This window comes from Callithrix jacchus, chromosome 8 (genome assembly GCF_049354715.1).
Source record: "Callithrix jacchus isolate 240 chromosome 8, calJac240_pri, whole genome shotgun sequence".
In the NCBI taxonomy this organism is placed as follows: Eukaryota; Metazoa; Chordata; class Mammalia; order Primates; family Cebidae; genus Callithrix; species Callithrix jacchus.
The window spans coordinates 127393280-127416239 of NC_133509.1; the positions used below are offsets into that span (position 1 = coordinate 127393280).

The following is a 22960-nucleotide window of genomic DNA, read 5'->3' on the forward strand; positions in this document are numbered from 1 at the left end:
GGGAGTTCAACCTACTTGGCCTCCCAGATCTGGTTCAACCTACTGTTTGTATTGAAGAGGCTGCTGAACCTGGAGAAGGAAAGTGAATTGCCCAAAGTCACATAGTAAATAACAGAACCAGACAATGCCATTTCCTTTATATCATACCCATTCTTCTGATGGTTTTACAGCATTGCCACGTTACCACCCATCTCATAAACCCTTGTTATCTCCGTTCATCTCCACAATGGGATTCCACTATCCAAATTCAAATTAATTTCCCAAAAGCATTGTGGAGCTACAGAAAAACTGATGTTAGGTTATGTTAATACAAGTAGAGTATCTAGACTGAGAGAGGTGATGGTCACACTCCTTTCTGTGCTGCTCAGAGCACACCTGAGTATTGTTTCTATTTGGGGACTCCACATTTCAGAGGTACAAAGAAAAAAGGATACTCATTATACTCAAAAGGATAAAAGCAGTATGATAAAGAGGCACAGAACCACTCCATGTTTTATGGTCATTAGATTTTTGACAAGGCTGCCAGAACAATTCAATGGAGAAAGAATCGTCTTTCAACAAATGGTGCTGGAACAATTTGGGATATCCACATGCAAAATAATAAAGTCAGACCCTACCTCACACCATATATAAAAACTAACTCAAAATGGGACAAAGATCTAAATCTAAGAGTTGAAATGTTAGAACTTTTAGAAGAAAACAGGGATAAATTTTCATGATCTGAGACTAGGTCATGGTTTCTTAGGTATCACTAAAACCACAAACAACAGAAGAAAAACTAGACAAATTGGACTTCTTAGATTAAAACCTTTGTGTTTCAAAGGACACTCTCAAGAAAGTGGAAACGCAATCCATAGAATGGGAGGAAATATTTGCAAATCATATCTCTGATAAGGGACTTATATCCAGAATATATTAAAAATTTACAACTCAGTAATAGAAGACCCAATTCAAAAATAGGTAAAGGATCTGAATAAACATTTCTCCAGAGAAGATATACAAACGGCCAATAATGGGCCAGGCATGGTAGCTTATGCCTGTAATCCCAATACTTTGGAAAGCTGAGGCAGGAGGATTGCTTGAGTCTAGGAGTTTGAGACCAGCCTGGGCAACATAGACCCTGTTATACAAAAAATAAAAATTAGCCAGGTGTGGTGACACACCTGTGGTCCCAGCTACTTGGCAGACTGAGGTCAGTGTAGGTGGATCACTTGAGCCTAGAGGTCAAGGTTTCCATGAGCCATGATCATACCACTGCACTTCAGCCTAGGTGACAGAGCAAGACCCCATCTCAAAAAAAAAAAAAAAAAAAAACCAGCTAAAAATGAACAGATGCTCAACATCAGTAGCCACCATAGAATTGCAAATCCAAACACAATGAGACACATAGATTGGCCATAGTCAAAAAGACAGTAACAAGTGTTGGAAAAGTGATGGAGAAATTAGAACCCTCATATGCTGCTGGTGGGAATGTAAAATGGCGTCTCCACTTTGGAAGACAGTCTGGTAGCTCCTCAAAATACTAAACACAGAATTACCATAAAATCCAGCAATTCCACACGCAGATATGTACCCAAGGGAACTGAAAACATACGTTCCACACAAACATTTGCACATGAATATTAGCAGCATTATTTGTGATGTCCCCAAGCTGGAAACTACTCACATGTTAGTCAGCTGAAGAATGGCTAAGTGAAATGTGGTGTTTCCATAAGGTGGAATGTTACTTGGTGATAAAAAGAAATGAAACATTGATATAGAAGTACCGATCAATTCCACTAGCTGCTAGTACATGGATGAACCTTGAACACGTGATGCCAAGTGAAAGCCAGACACAAAAGGCCACATAGGGTATGACTCCATTTATAGGAAATGTCCGGAATAAGCAAGTCTACAAAGACTGAAAGATTAGTGGTTGCCTCAGGCTAGAGGGAAGGGGTCAGGGGTGAGGAGGAGTGACTGCTCATAAGTAAGGGATTTCTTTGTGGGGTGATGAATATGTACTAAAATTGATTGTGGGGTGGTTGCACAACTCTGTGACTATGTTAAAAACCACTGAATTGGTTACTTTAAATGCCGTTAAGAAACAAAGTACTCTATCTGGAAATTCTTGGAGACACCCAACTTAGTGTGAACCACAGCTGACAAACCTTCCCTCTAGGGTGGTAGATGCACAAGCCATCTTCCCATAGTTTAGAGGCTTTATGGGGAGCAGGGGGAGTTGTCCTCATGGCCCGGTAAAATGTAGAAAAAGCAATAAGAGGAAACATTTCAGGGGAACAGATGAAATCTCAGATAGAATTTGAGAATTACTTCGCAGAATGGGTTGCCCAGTGAGGTAGCTAGCTCATGAGATTAAAGGTCTTCAAACAGATACAGCTGCGGCTTGCTAGGGATGGTAGAGAGGGAACCAAAGGAGTAGGCTCTCAAAAGCCTATTGTTAACTAACCAGAAATCTTGCTAGCTAGGTGTAAACCTTTGGAGAGCTTGACCTCAGCAATGATGGGAGTGTTTACGCCCTGGAAACTGGCAATTGCTTCACATCATGGCTTTTGCTTTTTTTTTAAATCTTGGCTCACTGCAACCTCCTGGGTTCAAGTGATTTTCCTGCCTCAGCCTCTCAAGTAGCTGGGATTACAGGCGCCCGCCACCATGCCTAATTTTTTAATTTTTAGTAGAGATGGGGTTTCACTATGTTGGCCAGGCTGGGAGGCTTTTGCTTTTTATTTACTTATTCACTGTCCTAGACAGGTGTTTTATTGGAACACCTCTGATTTATGCTCCAAGAGGTATCTCTGTGTGCTCACCTGCCTTCAAATATTCCCAGATCCACCTCCCAGCCCAGTGGGAATTCCTTCCCTGCTCTGTTCCATGCCTCTATCAACCCTAGCATCCTCCATAAACTGTTCCTGAACCACCTCCCTTCCCCCTCCACCCCATCTCATTTGGTAATTACCACTTGCTAAGTAAGAGTCAGCTGTGGGCTGGGTTCTTTAGTTACACTGTCCCATTTAGTTCCTATCCTTGGGGTGGGTGGCAGAGTCTCCCTGCTTTACACAAGAGGACACTGAGGCTCAAAGAGGTGAGGCGCTCACGAGGATCACAGGTCCTGCCCAGCCTGAAGCCTGTATCTGTTTATTACACCATGGAATGAGGAGTGAGGAGTTCTCCCAGCCCCAATTGCCTGAAGCCCACATTGCGCTCTTCCCTCTTACGTCTCTCCCGGAACTGGGACATTCAGGGTAAGGTGTCCTCTGGCATCAGCTGTTCTTTGGCCCCAGTGACTTTCTCTGGCTTCTGCTCTGGTGGCTTTGTGACAGCTGCCAGAGGGGGGTCCCAAAAAGTCCGCTGGGGCTGATTCTTTGGATGGCCAGTTGAATCTATTCCTGAGGCTAGACTCATTTTGATGACCTTCCAACATGGGGCTCTCAGGCTTCTGAACTAACTTTAAAATGCCAAGAAAAAAGCAGCTGATGGTCATGGGGACATGGCACTGGCAGAAGGAACAGGCCTAGGTGCCTTGGGCTCTGCTCCACTCCACATTTCCTGGACTTGGGTATGCTCTGGGACCCCGGGGTAGGTATGTGTGTATGCATGTGAGCTTTTTTTGTTTGTTTGTTTTTGAATTAAATATCAGTGTAGAGAAGTCTAGAGAAAAACTTTGCAAGGCCTTAGCACCCATAATTCAGCTTTGTTAATTCCTATCACTTTGCCATGTTTGTTTCAGATCTTCTGGTTCGGTTTGATAAATAAATGGTTGCAGAACTAGTTGGAACCTCCTTTGTACCCCTCCCTGATCCTATCTTTTTCCTCAGCCCAAGGGCAGACATCTTGCTGAATTTGGTGTGTGCATGTCTCCTATATCCACAAACAGGATATAGGACTGTGGTGCGGGTTTTTATATACTTTATATAAATGTTTTCATTCCTTCTGTAATTTGCTTATTTCATTCAACATTAAGGTTGATTTTTTGGTTTGTTTTTGTTTGATTGCTTTTAAAACTTTTTCTTTTAACTTTTTGTTTTGACATGATTTCAGACTTCCAGAAAAGTTACGGAATAGTCCAGTGAATTCTTGCTTGTATACTCCTTTCACCAGATTCACTCATTGTGAACATTTTGTCACATTTCCTTGTTTATTTTTTTCTTTTCTTTCTTTTTTTTTTTTTTCTTTTTTGAAATGGGGTCTCACTCTGTCACCCAGGCTGGAGTGCAGTGGCACGATCACTGCTCACTGCAGCCTTGATCTCCCCGGGCTCAGGTGGTCCTCCCACCTTAGCCTCCCAAGTAGGTGGGACAATAGGCTCGCACTACCAAGCCTGGCTTCTAATTCTTTTCTAAATGATTTTGAGAGTAAGTTGCAGACATTTTATCTCTTTACCCCACATACTTAAGTGGATATTTCTCAAAGACAAGGACCAAAATCAGGAAATTAATATTCATTCAATAAACAGAATTTAGAGATTTAACCATCTGTGTAGCATTGAGTCCGACCCCCTCTTTCCTTCCCCTTCTTTTCTTCAAGACATATTCTCACTCTGTCGCCCAAGCCCGAGTGCAGTGGCACGATCTCGGCTCACTGCAACCTCTGCTTCCCCAGTTCAAGCGATTCTCCTGCCTCTCCTACTCTCCTGAGTAGCTGGGACTATAGGCCTGTACCACCACACCTGGCTTCTAGTTTTTTTCTAAATGATTTGAGAGTAAGTTGCAGACATTTTATCTCTTTACACCACATACCTCAGTGGGTATTTCTCAAAGACAAGAACCAAAATCAGGAAATTAACATTTATGCAATAAACAGAATTTTGAGATTTAACCATCTGTGTTGCATTGATTCCGGCCCTTTTCTCTCTCTCTCTCTCTCTCTTTCTTTTTCTTTGTTTTGTTTTGTTTTTTTGAGACATAGTCACACTCTGTCACCCAGGCTGAAGTGCAGTGGCACAATCTTGGCTCACTGCAACCTCTGCTTCCCAGGTTCGAGCAATTCTCCTGCCTCAGCCACCTGAGTAGCTTGGACTACAGGCACCCACCACCACACCTGGCTAAGTTTTGTATTTTTAGTAGAGACTAAAGTTTCACCAGGTTGGCCAGGCTGGTCTCAAACTCCTGACCTCAAATGATCCACCCATCTTGGCCTCCCAAAGTGCTGGGATCACAGGCAGGAGCCACTGCACCCGGCCCCTGGCCATTTATTTTATTGATAAATAGTAGGTGTAAATATTTTTGGGGTACATGTGATCTTCTGATACGTAATATAATGTGTTACAATCAAATCAGGAGAATTGAGATATCCATCACCTTAAATGTTTATCTTTTCTTTATGCTGGGAACATTTAAATTATTCTTGTTGTTTTGCTATATACAATAGGTTAATGTCTACTGTAGCCACTCCACTGATTTATTGAGTTTCCTGCCTTTTAACAGCTATGTGATTATCCGGGATGGACTGAGTCACGTTTTGTTTATCCATTCTCTTATGGTGGCCATTGGCTTTCTCCACTTTCTCTTTGTTGTAAATGCTGCAGCTGCGGCTATCTGTAAACACGGGTGTCCAGGGAGTGGGGCTGCTGGAATGTGGCCTCCGGCATTTCTTTTAAGTGTTGACAGGTCCTCATCATAGTTGGCGCAACTTTTTATTCTCGGGGGAGCTTTGCTCCTCCCCAGCCTCAGATCATCCCTCCTGAGGAGCAAGTGAGGAGCAGTTGGGGTAAGCAGGGCGTTTTGGAGAATGAGAAGATGTGCCTGGTAGACTAGGTTGGCAGGGTCCCCAAAGCAATCGGTGTCCCTGGGAGAGAGGGCATGACCCTATGTGTGGTTGCTACATCCAGAAAAATGTGACCTATTAGAGGCGTTATTATGGGCCAGGTATTACCAGCTCCATTGTACAGATAAGAAAACTGTTGGCCAGGCAAGGTGATTCAAGCCTGTCATCCCAGCACTTTGAGAGGCTGAGGAGGGCAGATTACGAGGTCCCTCCTGGCCAACATGGTGAAACCCTGTCTCTACTAAAAATACAAAAATTAGCTGGGCATGGTGCCGTGTGCCTGTAGTCCCAGCTACTCAGGAGGCCGAGGCAGAAGAATCGCTTGATCCTGGGAGGTAGAGGTTACAGTGAGCCGAGATGGCACCACTGTACTCCAGCCTGGTGACAAAGCAAGACTCCATCTCAAAAGAAAAACCTGTTCATTTAAGATAATTTTTATTTATTTTATTATTATTACTGTTGAGACAGGGTCCTGCACTGTCACCCAGGCTGGAGTGCATTAGTGTGAACACAGCTTACTGCAACCTCAACCTCCTGCCTCAGCCTTCTGAGTAGCTGGGACCACAGGTACACACGTAGGTGCCCAGCTGATTATTTTGATTTTTTGTAGAGGTAGTGTCTTACCATTTTGCCCAGGCTGGTTTCAAACTCCTCAACTGTAGTTGTCCTCCCACCTCAGCCTCCCAAAGTGCTGGGATTACAGGCATGAGTCACTGTGCCTGGCCTATTTAAGATGCTTTTTTCTTCTTTCTTGAGAGTCTCACTCTGTCACCCAGGGTAGAGTGTAGTGGTGGGATCTCAGCTCACTGCAGCCTCTGCCTTCCTGGTTCAAGTGATTCTCCTGCCTCATCCTTCCAAGTAGCTGGGATTATAGGCATGTGTTGCCATGCCCAGCCAATTTTTGTATTTTTAGTAGAGATGGGGTTTTACCATATTGGCCAGGCTGGTTTCAAACTCCTGACCTAGGTGATCTGCCTGCCTCAGCCTTCCAAAGTACTGGGATTACAGGCGTGAGCCACCATGCCTGGCCTATTTAGATGATTTTAAATCATGTTAGTGACGCATAATTATTATAAAACTTTGAAACAAACCACCTTCATTTCTCTAAAATAACTCGATATCTTACATAGCCTTCTGGAAAGTATTTCTACTGTGTGTGTTTGTATGTATTCCCAAGTGGAATAATGAACATTATTGAACACCCTTTCTTTACCAGGTACTGCAAGGATATGTAAACATTAATTTTTTTTTTTTTTTTTTAACTTTCAAGAGCTAGAAGAGTAGAGTGGTTAGAAGCATAGACTCTGGAGCCAGAATGCCAGGGTTCGAATCCCAGTTCTGCCACGCATTGGCTGTGTGACCTTGGGTGAATTATTTAACCTCTCTGTGCCTCTGTGTCTCCATCTTTACATGGCAGCACTAGGTGTAGCATAGGTATATTCGGTTCCTAGGGCTGCAGTAGCAAGTTACCACTAGCTTTGCAGCTCAGAGCAGCAGACATTTATTTTCTCATGGTTCTGAAGGCCAGAAATCCAAATCCAAGGTGCCAGCTGGGCAGTTTGCATCTGGAGAGTCTAAGGGAGAGTCTGCCCGTGCCTCTCTCCCAGCTCCTGCTGGTTGCCGTCCACCTCTGGCACTGCTTGGCTTGGGGCATCACAACTCCAGTCTCTGCCTCTACCTTCGCACGGACCTCATCTGTGTCTCTGTGTCTTTCCTTCTTATAGGGATACTTCTCATTGGATTTAGGACCCACTTTAAATTTAGGTTGATCTCATCTCAGTAGCCCTAAATTATATCTGCAAAGATCCTTTTTTCCAAATAAGGCCACATGTACAAGAACTGGGGTTAGGATTTGGACATACCTTCTTGGGAGACACAAATCAACCTCCGATGTTGAATCAGGCAGGTGTGAGGATGACTGAAAACCGGCTCTGGGGGCCCACAGTGGGCACGGTGTGGTGTACTATGAATTCATGACACAGGCAGGTTGCTGTCCTGGCTGGTGTCCCCAGGGCCCCTGCACTTCCTCTGTGTACTCATGATGCTTTGTCCTGTGGGACCAGGCCATCCTGTCCCATTTATCACCAGAGTCACACTGGCTTCTACTGGCCGGAGAGCCCTCTAAGGCCAGGGACCAGGCCTTTCCATTCCTGTAGACCCCTTTTGCCTGGCTGAAGCTGGAAGGTCACCCTGCCTTGGGTCAGGATGGTAGGTGGGGTAGGGACGGCCTTTTTGGTCCTCCCCTTTTGTCACACACGCTCCCCCACCCCTGGTGTGTTCTGGCCAAGTCTATACAAGAAGTGAGGCCACACTGGAACTCTCCAAGCTGCTTCCCTCGGGCTGACATAAGCTGGCACCCTGTGGAGCTGGGAGACTTCTGTGTCTTCCCTCCACTCCTAACAGGCAGCATCCAGCTAGGGCCCCACATCCCAAGCTGCCATCCTCACCGCTCCGTCCCCACACTTGGTCAGCCCCTTGGGCCAGCTCTCCACCCTGAAGCCGAGCTTCCCACTTCTACCCCCAGGCTGAATAGGCCTGAATGCAGGCACAGGCACCATGCCCAGGAGCTGTGCACACTCCAGGCCAATTCCCACCCTCCTTTAGGGAGCTGATGAGAAAATCCTTGTAGAAGCTGAGAGACTGAGTCCTGCAGCTGAGGGGCTGGGTTTTCTGGGGTGTCTGCTGGCACTGCGTCGGGCAGAACAGTCTGGGTGGGTATCCAGTGGCAGCCGTAGGACCAGAAGCCTGTGGCCCTGCTGCTCTGAGCTCATTACTCTATTCCATAAGAGTGGGGGAACAATATGTCATGGAGCAATTTCTGTGTCTGGTGGAGCCGCTCCAAAGCTTCCAAGGCTCTAACAGCAAGTGCCTTTCATTATCCAAGGTCCCGGTTCTGCCTTTGCAGGGTCCTTGGTGGAACTGGAGTTCAGCTGGTGAGAGGGAGGGTGTGGGTGTTGGAGTGGCCGGCTCTGCCAACAGATGGCTGATTGGATGCCGGGTGGGCTTAGTGACAGTTCCTGGCCGCTGGGGCTGCTGTGGCCAGGCCAGTTGATGAGAGTCATCACAGGTCTAAAACAAAGCCTGCGTGTTACCTGCTCTGGGCACTTCCGTCTTTGCCATCCTGCTCCAAGTGCCATCCTTGGCACAGACATTTTGCAATCGGAAGTGGACACCCAGGAACTCGGGTGACCTATGGCAGCTGTCTGGTTCTGTCACCCTTCTTTGGCCTGGACAGAGAAGATGCCATGTCACTTTGTCCCTTAAGGGCCCTGTTACTCCAGGGACACGGTTCAAGGTCCAGACTTCCCTAACTCCAGCTGTTCCTTCTCTAACTTCTAGGCATTGCTGGAAGCCAAGGGGCTGCAGCCTTTGACCCCTCTCTTACAGATTCTTCTCAACCCTGAGATCCTTGCATCTGCCTATGAGCAGGTCTCTGGGAGGCCTGAGCAGGTCTCTGGGAGGGCCCTTGTTCCAGCCACAGGGACCACCCAGAGGGAAGGGAGAGCATCGCAAGGGTTGGGTGGTGTGTGGAAAGCAGAGGCTTAGGGGCCTGTGTCCTCTCTGGTGTTTGAGTCTGAGCCTCCAGGCTGGCCCCTTCAGCACTCAGTGCTCTGAGGTGTCTGAGACGATCCTGGGCCTTATTGTCTTTTCACAGGGTGGGAAAGGGATCCTCCCAGTGGTTTGTTTCTGTGTCCATGCCAAGCCATGCCACGTGGTTCCCAGGCACTTGAAATTGTGGGTTACCCTGGGGCCAGATGTTGGGCACAAGAAAAGCAACACACAGATGTGGGCCGCAGTCACGTCAATCAAATGTGCTGAGTCCTAAAATCAAGGCTTTAAAGTGAGAGAACGGTAGTAGAAAGAGGAAGAGACGTGTTTATAACTAAGGGGTTAAAAGGATGGAAAACCGTGCCATTTACTGAATGGCGTGTCAGGCACCATGCAAGTAGTTGACAACTCATGACATTTCCCCAGTAACCCTCTTACATAAAGACAGCTATGATGTTTTTACTTATTTTTATTTTTGTTTATTTATTTAGTTATTTATTTTTTGGAGACAGGGTCTTATTTCGTTGCCCAGGCTGGAATGCAGTGAGGTGATCTCAGCTCACTGTAGCTTCCACCTCCAGGCTCCAGCAATCTTCCTACCTTAGCCTCCTGAGTAGCTGGGACTACCTGCTCACACCTGGCTAATTTTTAAAAAAGTTTTGTAGAGATGAGGTCTCACTATATTTTCCAGGTCTGACCTCAAGTTCCTGGGCTCAAATAACCTTCCTGCCTTAGCCTTAATCCCAAAATGTTTGGCTTACAGGCATGAGCCACAGCGCCCAGCAAATTATGTCTTTTACGGTAGTTAAGCTGAAACCTGGAGAGGTAAAGTATTAATAACTGGCCAGAGGTCACACAGCCTGCATTCAAACCCAAGGCAAGCAGGCAGGCCTCATCTGAAGGGGCTGTAAGGATGGGAAGAACTGTTTTCCCGATAGTTCACCATTAAAAATATACAACATACAGAAGATTTGAAAGAACTTTGCAGTAAACACCCACACACCCACCAGTAGCCCTCAGTGGTTTTCTCTATTTGTTTCATTACATATCTCTACCCATCCATGAATGCATCTTACTTTTTAATGTATTTCATAAAAAGTTGCAGACCGCCCCTGAAGGTCAGCATGAGTAACTAGAGTTAACCAGAGTTCAGTATTTAGTTAGTTATGATTATCTTTTATTGTTTTGGTGTAAAATTTGCATGTGACAAAAGTAAATGCACACATCTAAGTGTACTCTTTGAACTTCATGTAAGTGGATTCGTGCCATGTGTACTTCTTTGCATTTGGCTTCTTTGACTCAGCATAATGCTTCTGAGATTCATTCATGTGGTCGTGTGTATGGGTAATTCCTTTTTATTGCTGACTACTGGCCCGCTGTGTGGACATGCCACCGTTTGTTTATCTATTCTACCACTGATGGACACTGGAACCCGGTGGTATTGAGCTATTAGGAGGAGAGCTGCTGTGATCATTTGTGTGCGAGTCTTTCTGGACTAGTATACTTGCATTTATCTTGGGTATACATGTAGGGGCGGAATTGCTGGGACATAGGATAGGTGTATGTTTAGGTTTATTAAAAAGTGCCATATCGGCCGGGCGCCGTGGCTCACGCCTATAATCCCAGCACTTTGGGAGGCCGAGGCGGGTGGATCATGAGGTCAAGAGATTGAGACCATCCTGGTCAACAAGGTGAAACCCTGTCTCTACTAAAAATACAAAAATTAGCTGGGTACGGTGGTGCGCGCCTGTAGTCCCAGCTACTCGGGAAGCTGAGGCAGGAGAATTGCTTGAACCCAGAAGGCGGAGGTTGCGGTGAGCCGAGATTGCGCCATTGCACTCCAGTCTGGGTAACAACCGTGAAACTCCATCTCAAAATAAATAAATAAATAAAAATAAAATAAAGTGCCATATCTTTGTCTAAAGTGGTTTTACCAATGTACGTTCTCCCCAAAAGTGCCCTGGCATTCTGATCACTTCCCATCCTCACCACCATGTGATGCTGTCAGTTGTTTTAATTTTAGCCGTTCTGGTGGTTGTACCGTGGTATCGCATTGTGGTTTTAATTTGCATTTCACCTAATGACTAATGACTTTGAGCGCTTTTTCACCTACTGGTTGTTGGTTTGTATGTCTTCTTCTTGGAAGTACCTGTTCAAATCTCTTGCCCGTTTTAAACATTGATTTGCTTGCTCTCTGTTGGATATATGTTTTGTAATTTTTTTCCCCCAGCCTGATGGGCAGAAGTTGTAAATTGTGATGCAGTCTAACTTAATCTGGTTTTTCGTTTATGATCATTGCTTTCTGTGTCTGGGCTAATATATTTGCCTACCAGGTGGAAATAATCTTGGGAGAAGAAATAGACCCTGAAGGAGGAGGTAGACAGACCAGCATGGGCACTGGCTCTGGATGGAGAAGTGTGGGTTCTGTTGGGTGATGGAGAGCAGCCCTTTGTAAGGGGTGTCTGGGGTTGAGGGGCAGAGGCCCAGAAAGGGAATGCCTTCAACATTAGGGGACTGACTGAATTCTTTAGCCAGTGGAATCCATTGAAAGTTTTAGAGTAGGAAGGGATGTGATCACAAGACAGGGAGATGTACAGGCCTCTTGATGCTAGAGCCTGGGGCAGTTTTCACTCAGTCACCCTGAGGGCAGCAGCCTCAGGCCTCAAGATGCAGGGCTGGGAACCAGGTTTATCTCTGTGAATTCTAGCAGCCTGTCCTGAGCCCTGAGACCACCCAGGTCTCCCCAGATCTTCATGGAGATAAATAATCTCCATTTATTCTTGCAAAGGAAGCCTGAGTGCTGGTCTAGCCGTGTAGCTAGCTGGCAGCCCAGCCTCTCCTCCCAAGCCTGGGAATGCTTGTACATGTGGATTTAGGGCCACCTCTCCCTGTGGCTCCAGATGCTCATGGGGCCCTCTCCCATCCCCTCTGCCCTCACCTCCGCCCACTCTCACCCTTCTCTCACTCTCTCCTTGCACTTGTTCTGGGAGCAGGAACTGGAGGGTTGGGAGTCTGCTTTTCCTTCTGCCTGGAAATCTCTTCCCCAGATACCTGCATCCAGGCATATCATCCACAGTCACCTTTTTCAGGCGTCTTCCCTGGTCATCCAGTTTGGAATTGTCCCCATTCCCGGACCCTTTCCTCTTCCTCTGTGGTGGTATTACCATCCGACATCCTCTAGTCACACATTTGCCTTGTTTATTGCCTGTCTTCTCCCCTAGAATGTAAATACCATGAAAGGTTTATTATTTTTTACTCTTATTCACTGCTCTAACTGTGCCTGGAACAACATCTGACATTGGCAGGTCCACAGAAACAGCACAGCCCAACTGAATGAGAGGCCCACTCCCTCATTATTCCCAGAACCTCTGTGTTTGATGGCAGCTTTGGTTCTGCAGATGAAAGAAAATGGGGATGAGCCCAGGGCACACCTAGGGCCACCCAGCAAATGGGGGAATCTTCCTTCTCCCCGTCCCCATTGTACAGATGAGGAAACAGACCTGGAGAGGGAAAGGACTTGGCCAAGTGCTAAACCATATTCACGGCAGAGAAGAAATGGAAGTCGATTGCCCTCGCTCCCTATTATTAAAAGTCCCAATTGGCCTGGGGGAAGCTGGGGGCCAAGCAGGGATGTTTAAGGATGATTATAATATCTTTTGGTGCCAGAAGATATCTTTGTGTCTCCAAGTGGGGTTGGAGGAACTGCAGCCCAAGTGTTTTCTTTTCTGGGAAACTCAGACCTCCATCATTTTAACTTTTCCCAGATGAGATGCTGGGACCACACTCAGGGCCTGAGAAGTGGTTACATCCATATCAGCCAGGCCACCCTGGCCTTGAGCTCCAAATGAGACCATTCAGCCTCAGTTCCACAGCCATGGACTTCCACAGAGCCATCCTGCCCTGGTCCTACCAGCCCCAGGATTCTTGCCATTTCCCAGGACACTCATGTTTTCCTGGTGACCTGGCTCCTTCTACTGTGTAGGCTGCAGGCTGTGGACCGGGAGGGGAAATCCATAGGCAGCCGGGAGCACACATAGCATTCGTGAGAGTCAGGGCCCCCCAGAGGATGTGGGAGGGAACTTTATCCCAGGGTGCAGACAACTTAACACTGACCCTCACACCCCCTTCTTCATGACAGGCAGTCCCAGTCAGTTCTCTCAGAAACCCACTGCTCAAAACACACAACACTGCTGGGCCTGTTTAATCCAGCGCTGCCCGACCCCTCCACCACCGTGGGACCCCCGGTACCCCTCAGCCCCGCCCTCAGGCGGTTCCACTTTCCTGTGCCTTTTTACAGAGCTTACCTAGGCCTTGTCCATCTGCCCCGAGAGGCTCCTTAAAGCACATGCCCTGGATGCTTCTGGAACCAACACCAGCCTTGATCCCTGGCATCCCTGGGCAGCATCACAGAGACACAGGGCAAGATGGAAGGCAACACCCACAGCTTCATAGCTTCCTGAGACCCTCCTCTGTCTGATGAAGGTTTTCACTCCTGCAGATACCATAAGAAACTTGATGCCTTAGTAGGAGGCAGGAAGACCTTACAGCCCACATGACTCAGGATGTGAGGCTCCGAGATGTTCCTCCTTTTCGGGAATCAAAACCAGCCTGTGTGTGTTGGGACGGGGAAGACAAATGTGAGGGTCTTGCGGGGAGGGTCTGGGATCTCTTAAACCAGACAGAACTATGAACAGTAGGCAGTGCCATTTCCCAGCAAACTCCTCAGCTTGATGTTGCTGTTTCCTGGGTCTGTGATCCTCCTCCCCATACCGTGCTGTGTTGACACATCCTCATCCTGGGGCTCAGACACTGTTGACTGGGAAAGGGTAAGAAGGAACTTTTTAGAACTGTCCTATTCCAGCACCATTGAGTGGAAATCTATTGTAAGCCACATATGTCGTTTTAAATGTTGTAGCAGCCATATTAAAACAGGCAAAGTAATTTTAATAATGTTTTATTTAATATGACACATTTGAAACATTATCTTGCCAGGCGCGATGGCTCATGCCTATAATCCCAGCACTCTGGGAGGCCGAGGGAGATGGGTCACTTGAGGTCAGGAGTTCGAGATCATTCTGGCCAACATGGTGAAACCCCATCTCTACTAAAAAAAATATGAAAATTAGCCGACTGTGGTGGTGCACACTTCTAATCCCAGCTACTCGGGAGGCTGAAGCAGGAGAATCGCTTGAAGCCAGGAGTCTTTGGAATGAAATCCTATGTATGTTTTGTGCTTACAGCACATATCAATTCAGACAAGCCACTTTTAAGAGCCCAATACCCACTTTTGTCTAGTGGCTACGGCAGTGCAGATCTTTCTCTCTTGACCTGGGCGGTAGTTACTCAGGTGTAGATATATGTAAAAATGTGGCTAGCTGTAGACTCAAGACGTGTGCATTTCACTGTGTGTGTTACTCTTTAAAAGTTTTAAAAACTCTTCTTCAAGGCTCTGCTCACATGCCATCCATTTTCCTGAACCCACCCTGGGATGCAATTAGCTGCTGCTTTTGCACTGTGCTTCTGTTGTATTTCTACTTGTACTGTAGCTGTGTCTCGCCTGTTTTCCTATAAGCGCCCTAAGATGAAGACCATGGTTTGGTGTTTTTTTTAATTACCCACAGGGGCACTGACTACCTAATGCCGAACAAGTAAGCATGGCTGAATGGAATCCCTAAGTGTTGTTAACCCTCTCTGGGCTGGCTGCAGGATGGCTGATCATTTGATTCTCTTTTTCAGTCCCATTCCAGTTGTTGGCAAAGGAGAGGAAGAGGAAGAGGAAGATGGCATGGGGCTTTGTCTGCCGGCCACCCTAAAGAACTGCCTTCCTCACCGCCGGGGCATCAGCATCCTGGAGAAGCTCATCAAAACATGCCCAGTGTGGCTGCAGCTGAGTCTGGGCCAGGCAGAGGTGGCCAGGATCCTGCACCGGGAGGCAGCCGGGGTGAGTGGGGGCACTTGCCACTTGGTAGCATGCACACCATGAGGGACTCAGGCATGCTCCATACCCACCCTGACTCCCACATGGAAGCAGCTACCATGCAGATGGCTACCTATATGTTTCCCTTTCTTACATGTGTCAATTTTTCGGCCATGATATTTTTCCAGAATGCAGGCATGGGAGGCTGCTGGGAGGCCTGCTTTTTGCTCTGGCGAGCAGGTGTTCATGGCTGGAGAGGAGGGAGTGGGTGGCTTACAGGCTCTCTGGGCATTTGGGCACCTGAGAGGCGGGACTGATGGGTCAGGAGGACCATGCTGGCCTGCTCTGACTTCAAGAGTTCAGCCAGGCATCCAGGGTCTAGAGAATGTCAATCAGAGCCAAGGTAAAAATGGCTTTGTGCTCCCTGTTTTGCATATGCAAGTAAGGGCTGCATGATGGAGTCAAAAGATGATTTGGAGGTCAGGTTCTGTGAGTGGACATGTGGCTTAAATTTTCTAAGCCTGTCTTTTGTTGCTTTGAAATAGAGAAATTCACAGCGCCTCCAAGGCTCTTGTTCCTGTTGCATGGGAAGATAGATGATGGATGGATGGATGGATGGATGGACGGACGGACGGATGGACGGACGGATGGGCAGGTGGACAGACAGATGGACGGACGTCAGACAGATGGACAGATAGATGGATGGGTGTATGAACAGACAGACAGACAACAGATAAGCAGGTGATAGATGATGAAATATGAGTCAGAGCTCATCATATATTCCTTTTACCACCCACACACATTTTCTCCTATACACTGCTTCCTTTTAAAAACAACTTGAATTTGTTTAATTACCAAAGTGATACACATATGTGTTCATTACTTAACAAAAAGCCAAGCTGGACAGAAGTGTAAAAAGTGAAGGTCTTTTCCACCTACTCTAACCAAACTCAATCCCCAGAAGCTTTTTCTTTTTTTAATTGAGATGAAATTCACACAATATAAAATTTAATTGAGATGAAATTCACACAATATAAAAGTACACAGTTCAGTGGCATATAGTACAGACACAATGTGGTACAACCACCACCTCTATCTAGTCCCAAAGCATCTCATCGCTCAAAACAAAGCCCATCACTCCTTAAGCAGTCCCTCCCCCTCCTCCCCTCCTGCAGCCCTGTAACACCAATCTGCCTCCAAAGTCACCTTGCATGCGGTGCGTCTGTCCGAACATTTTCCGTATAGACTCACGCCTCTATTGTGGCTAGCATTCACTGAGTACTTGCTTTGCTCCAGGAATTCTTGTAGGTTCTTCATGTGAATCTGCCCATGTAACCTCATAGCAGCCCTAGGGGGTAGGCATTGCCACTCTGCCCATTTTACAGATGAGGTAACCGTGATACAAAGAAGTTGAGTGCCGTCCCCCAGGGGACATAGTGAATAAATGGCAAAGTGGGAATCCATCTGGTCCCAGGCAGTCTGGGTGCCCTGTGCTATGTTGAGCACAGATTTATTTGGCTCAGCTGGACTTGTGTCCTCCAGCCACCGTGCACTTTTGATGGTCTCTCCCCTGCTGTGCTTGCAGGGCTGTCTGCCTCCCGGGAAGAGTCCAGATGTATAAGTACAGGGCTCAGAAAGCAAGTGGACTCGTTCACCTCGGACTAGGGAAAATGCATCAAGTCTCCAGTTGTACCTGCAAACTGGAATTACTGGAACTGATGGGGTCTTCTGCAAAGTCCCAAGCTCCTTTTGCCACACAGGCCCCTGTCACAGGGAGTGGACTGTGGTGGCCTGAAAGCACAGTAGAGTCCCGCCAAGACCAGGAAGACTGCTGGCCTGGAAAGACCTGGGTAGAAAATTAAACCAGGGTCTTCTGCCAATGAGTGTTCAGCCAGTACCCGCTCTGGTCCCCAGCTCCCCTGGTGGGTTCTCAGGAATGAACTTACCACTCTTGCTGGGAGGAGGCAGCTCAAGACCAGCCCAAGGGGCAAGTTTCTGATGCTGAGGGATGGCCATGTTCCAGATTTTTTTGGTCATCAACAGGGGCATGTCCAGATGCGGATTGGCCAGATGGTGAGGGATGGTCCCAGGAGAAGGTGCTGGCTCTCCAGAGCAAGCTGGGCAGGACATCGTCATGATTGCTATGTAAAAAGATTCAGTCCTCTCTTCAGAAAGTTAGCCTGGGCGCGGTGGCTCATGCCTGTAATCCCGGCACTTTGGGAGGCCCCAGTTGGAGGACCCCTTGAGCCCAGGAGTTCAAGACCAGCCTGGGCAACATGGCGAGACGCCATCTCTACAAAATATACAAAAATTAGCCAGGCATGGTGGCACACACCTGTAATCCCAGCTACTCAGGAGACTGAGGTAGGAGAATCACTTGAACTGGGGAGGCGGAGGTTGCAGTGAGCCCAGATCACGCCACTGCACTCCAGCCCAATTGACAGAGTGAGAATCTGTCAAAAAAAAAAAAAAAATTAAAATAAGCACAACTAAAAATAACTGTAGTGGTTCTGGTTGGAGAATGCTGAGTTATTCCAGCCTCTGTGCTTTGGAGATATCATTTTGTAGTCATTTTGTGAGGTCAGTTCTGCCATTATACCCATTTCACAGATAATGAAACTGAGGCTAAGAGAAATGCTTCAGTTTGGGTTTCCCCAGAATCATATCCCTGAGACAAGAATTTGAGCACAAGTGGCTTATTTGGGAAGTAACCCCAGGAAGCACCAGTAGGGGAACCAAGGGGAAGGGACTGTAAAAGGTACATTGTCATGCGAGTTACCCCTGGGGGATACTGGAGCTGATCCCTGCTGGAGAACTCTGGGAGCCACTGTGGAACACATATCTTGGGGTTATCCCACCCAAGGGGCGAGGGAACTGTGAATTATTCACCGACTCCTGATAGTCGTGGGTCAAAGGCTGTGGGGTGTGAGGATGCATTTTCTAGCCCCTTCTCTCTCCCTTTTTTAGTCTTTCCTTCTTTTCTTTCTTTCCTTTCTTTTCTTTCATTATTTCTTGACAGAGTCTTGCTCTGTTGCCCAGGCTGGAGTGCAATGACACAGTCTCGGCTCACTGCAACCTTCACTTCCTGGGTTCCAGTGATTCTCTTGTTTTAGCCTCCTGAGTAGCTGGGACTACAAGTATGCACCACCACACCTGACTAATTTTTGTATTTTTAGTAGAGACAGGGTTTCACCATGTTGACCAGGCTGGTCTTGAATTCCTGACCTCAGGTGATCTGCCCGCCTTGGCCTCCCAAAGTGCTGGGATTACAGGCATGAGCCACTGCACCCAGCCCCCTTCTCTCTTCCTTGACTGTAAGATCTGACTCTTGCCAGAAATCCTTGGGTGAAGAGACACAGAGCTGGCCGGTGGAAGCAGGGCTGGAGTCCGCTAAAAAGATAAGGCCCTGTGGGGATGGGTGGGTCACGAGCTGCACCTAGTACTAGAGTGGGGTAACTTTCCCAAAGGTCACACATCTAGTGAGGTTCAGAGCTGAGGTTTGAACCCAGGCCTGGTGAGGCTCAAGCCCATCCCTCCAGAAGTGAGTAGCAGGAGAGACATAAAAGTACTTTTCTGAAGTCAATCAGTGCTGGATGGGGTTGGATATCAGCCAGGTTTATAAAGATGGGTAAGATGCAGTCTTACCACTGTCCTCTTCAAGGGTCTGGTGGGGGCTCCATGCACAAATATGAACCTAAAGGCACTGGGAGGAGATAGCTAAGTGCTCTGTGAAAGGCAGGGCAGTGAGTTACCTGGAACAGGAAGAAAGCACATCCAGGTGGGGTGATCTGGGCAGACTTCCTGGAGGAGGTAGACACCAAGCTGGGCCATGTAGAATGGATGGGCAGGATGGGATGGGGGAGCTGACAGAGTCTGCTGGGAAGTAGTGGGTGATGGAACAGCAGAAGCCAAGGCCTAGAGGTGGATGTGAGCCTGCCTGGGGCCCTTGGGGTTGAAAGAGAGTGGCGGAATTAGAGCCCACTGGGACCCTGGCAAGCAGGACCACCTTGCATTCATCTACCTGGAACGCCATTGACTGATTCAGGTCTCGGAGCACAGAGTGAGCCTGGCTCTGATTGTTCACTGGAACAAATGAATCTGCTACTTCCAAACTGACAGAGCCAGGCTAGGTTCTTCAGGGCCTGTGGCAAGAGGCAAAGGCCACGGAGCTTAGTTTATTTTCTAGGTGAGCACAAGTTAAAGCAAGGCCTTAGGCCTTAATCCCAGCCTCAGTGGTGCAAGAAGCCTGGACACGCCTTCAGCCCTGGCAGGGGAGGCACCAGTCAGCCGAGGCCCAGAGAACTCTTCTACCATCCAGGTGCTGAGTATGGAGGGTGTTGAGACCACAGGTGACTGCACTAAAGGAGGCAGCCATTCCCTTTCCACTGCCACCCACTCACCACCCGGTTCTGAGGCCGTAGCAGCTGGGTCAGCCCTGAGAATAGAGTGGAGGAGCCGTGCCCTCCATTTCCCTCCCTGCTCTATATTTTTGAGCATACAGAAAGCCCTGAGTGCACGTGCTGGGATGAAGGTTGCCAGCTTTTCCCCAGAGTCACCGTATGCATGATCTTACTTGATCCCCAGCGATTTCTATCAGGTAGGCGTTAGTGTTCCCATTTTCAGATGAGGCAACAGAGGCACAGAGAAGTCAACTCACCTGCCTGAGGGCACACAGCTGGTAGGAGCAGAGTCTATCTGGTGTGATCTTCAGGTGGCAAGGCCCTTTGCTGCACAATAGCGCTCCCACAGAACTGGCATCCATGTAATGATGTCATTGTTTCTAAAGATACAGACACCATGGGTGGTCTCCAGGCTGTGGGAACTCAAAAGGTCCTCAGAAACCACCTGGGTCTAGCCCTGCTGGCACCAATGAGAGACTGTGCTTCATTGTATCTGGTGGTGGTGCTCAGGAGGCTGGAGATCCAGGCCCTTTGTTCTAAATATCTGTATGACCTTGACCACATCCCACCCCTTCCCCGCTACTCACTTCCCCTCCCTGCAGCCTGCTTCTCTGATAAGGTTTTGGGAACATGCTAGCCCATTTTTCGATTTGTGTGTGTCCAGAAGCAAGGCAACCAAACTTTTGTTTTAGAATAGTTTTAGATTTACAGAAAGGTTGCACAGATGGCGCAGGGAGTGCCCCTACACTCCACACCCGTTTCCTCATTGTTAACATCTAGCATTAGGGTAGTACCTTCACCACAGTAAAGAAACTGATCTTGATACATTGCCATTAACTAAAGTCCATACTTTATTCGGATTTCCTGTTTTTTGTTTTGTTTTTGAGACAGGTCTTGCTCTGTCACCCAAGCTGGAGTACAGTGCCACAATCACGGCTCACTGCAGCCTACCTCCCAGGCTCAAGTGATCCTCCTTCCTCAGCTTCCTGAGTAGCTGGGATTATAGGTACACACTACCATGCGCAGCTCATTTATTTTTGCACTTTTTGTAGAGACGAGGTCTCCCTGTGTTGCCCAGGCTGGTCTTGAACTCCTGGGCTCAGGCAATCCTCCCATACTGCTGGGGTTCCAGGCATGAGCCACCCGCCTGGCCAGGTTTTACCTAATGCCTTTGCTTAGGCATCCCATCCCACATTACATTTAGTCATCATATCTCCTTAGGTTTCTCTTGGCTGTGACATTTGCTCAGACTTCCTTTGTTTTTGATGACCTTGGCAGTTTTGAGGAACAGTGGTCAAGTCTTTCATAGAATGTTCCTCAACCAGGACTTGTCTGATGGTTAGACTGGGGTTAGGGGTTTGTGGAGGGAGACCACAGTGGTAAAATATTCTAATCACATCATATCAAGGCAACAGACTATCAGAATGACTTACCATTGGTGATGTTGACCTTGATCATCTGCTTAGATTGTGTTCGTAGGGTTTCTACACCTCAAGGTGACTCTTTCCCCACTCCCTCTCTAGACTGTCCTTTTTGGAAGGCAGTCAGTGTGCTCAGCCCACCTTTAAGGAATGGGGAATTAATTAATTAAGCTCCACCTCCTTGATTTGGTATCTAATAAATTACTTGGAATTTGTCTTCACAAGAGATTTGCCTTTTATCTTCCATCTATGTATTAAGCCATTTACTTTTATCAGTGTCAAACAGAATACTTTTATACTTTGGACTATAATCCAATACTACTTTAATTATTTTGTTGCTCAAATTGTTCCAGCTTTGGGCACTGGGAGTCTCAGTTGGTGCCTGTATGCCTTTGACACACCATCATCATTGTGCGTGTGGGTGTTTGTTTTTTTGGAACACTTCGTCATTTCCTGGCAATACAAGATATTCCGTGCTCATCTTGTATATTTCCTGCCCCAGTCCTAGAATCAGCCATTTTTCCAAGAAGCCCTGGTTCCTCCTATAGAGAATGATATTAGAAACCAAGATCTGGGTACCCTGGGTGTTCATTGCTACTGAAGTGTCAGTTGCTCCTAGGCCAAGGTGGTTTTTAATGAAAGAAACCTCTTTTAAGGTTGCTTTTGGTGGTGAGGGACGTGAAAGGTTGGCTCAAAAGTTGCAATAAACTGAGTTGTGATATGGACCAGCCACCTAGGTGGTTCAAGTCTCCCTCCCCAGGGAGGGAGTACCAATTCCATTCAGTATTAGTTTCGTAAAAACCTTCAGTGGGCCAGGCACAGTGGCTCATGCCTGTAATCCCAGAACTTTGGGAGGCTGAGGTGGGTGGATCACCTGAGGCCAGGAGTTCAAGACCAGCCTGGCCAACATGGCAAAACCCCATCTTTGCTAGAAATACAAAACATTACCTGGGTGTGGTGGCGGGTGCCTATAATCCCAGCTACTTAGGAGGCTGAGGCAAGAGAATTGCTTGAATCCAGGAGGCGGAGTTTGCAGTGAGCTGAGATTGCACCACTGCACTCCAGCCTGAGCAACAAGAGCAAAACTCCATCTCAGAAAAGAGACCCTTTTCTGAGTCTCCCTTCTCTTGTGAGACCAGTGTAAAAGGCATAATCATCAGTTATTGCAGGATTACTTTGGCTAAGCACCATCTCTCATTTTTCCAACAACCCTGCAAAACAAGGGTATGATCTCTATTCTATTAGTGAGGAAACTCAGCTCTGTGATAGGAAACCTGCCTGAGTCATATGGCTACCAAATTGTGGAACTTGACTTAAACCTAAAACTGTCTCCAAAAGCTTTTAAAAAATTAGTATCTTGGCCTCACCCCCAGAAATGCTTCACTCTCTGTTTTGGAGTGAGCCTCAGCCATCCACATGATTTTTTTTTTTATTTTTTTTTATTTTGAGACAGAGTCTTGTTCTGTTGCCAGGCTGGAGTGCAGGGGTGCGATCTCAGTTCACTGCAACCTCTGCCTCCCTGGCTCAAGTGATTTTCCTGCCTCAGCCTCTCGACTAGCTGGGATTACAGGCATGTGCCACCATGCCTGACTAATTTTTGTATTTTTAGTAGAGATGGGGTTTCACCATGTTGGCCAGGCTGGTCTTGAACTCCTGACCTTGTGATCCGCCCACTTCAGCCTCCCAAAGTGCTGGGATTACAGGTGTGAGCCACCGCACCCGGCCTCATCAGCATGTTTTAAAAGCTTCCTGGGTAATTCTGCTGTGCAGCCAGAGTTGCGAATTGCTCTGTGCTATGCTAAAATATGGGCCTCAGTTTCCCCATATGTAAAATAAAGGTATTGGGCAATATGTCCCTTAATTCCATTTCCAGTACTCAGTGGTTCTGAGGATTTGTGGCTTGACATTCT

General features: G+C 47.4%; 1 protein-coding gene across 3 annotated transcripts in view; it reads left to right on the forward strand.

Moving 5' to 3' along the window:
* The window catches only part of RIN3 (Ras and Rab interactor 3), a 174292-nt gene that overhangs the window by 27386 nt on the left and 123946 nt on the right, over nucleotides 1–22960 (forward strand). For all 3 annotated transcript variants that reach the window (XM_035261311.3, XM_035261312.3, XM_035261314.3), the window contains exon 2: nucleotides 15049–15253. In XM_035261311.3, coding sequence (XP_035117202.2) covers nucleotides 15049–15253 — 205 coding nt within the window. The remainder of the gene's footprint in view (nucleotides 1–15048; nucleotides 15254–22960) is intronic.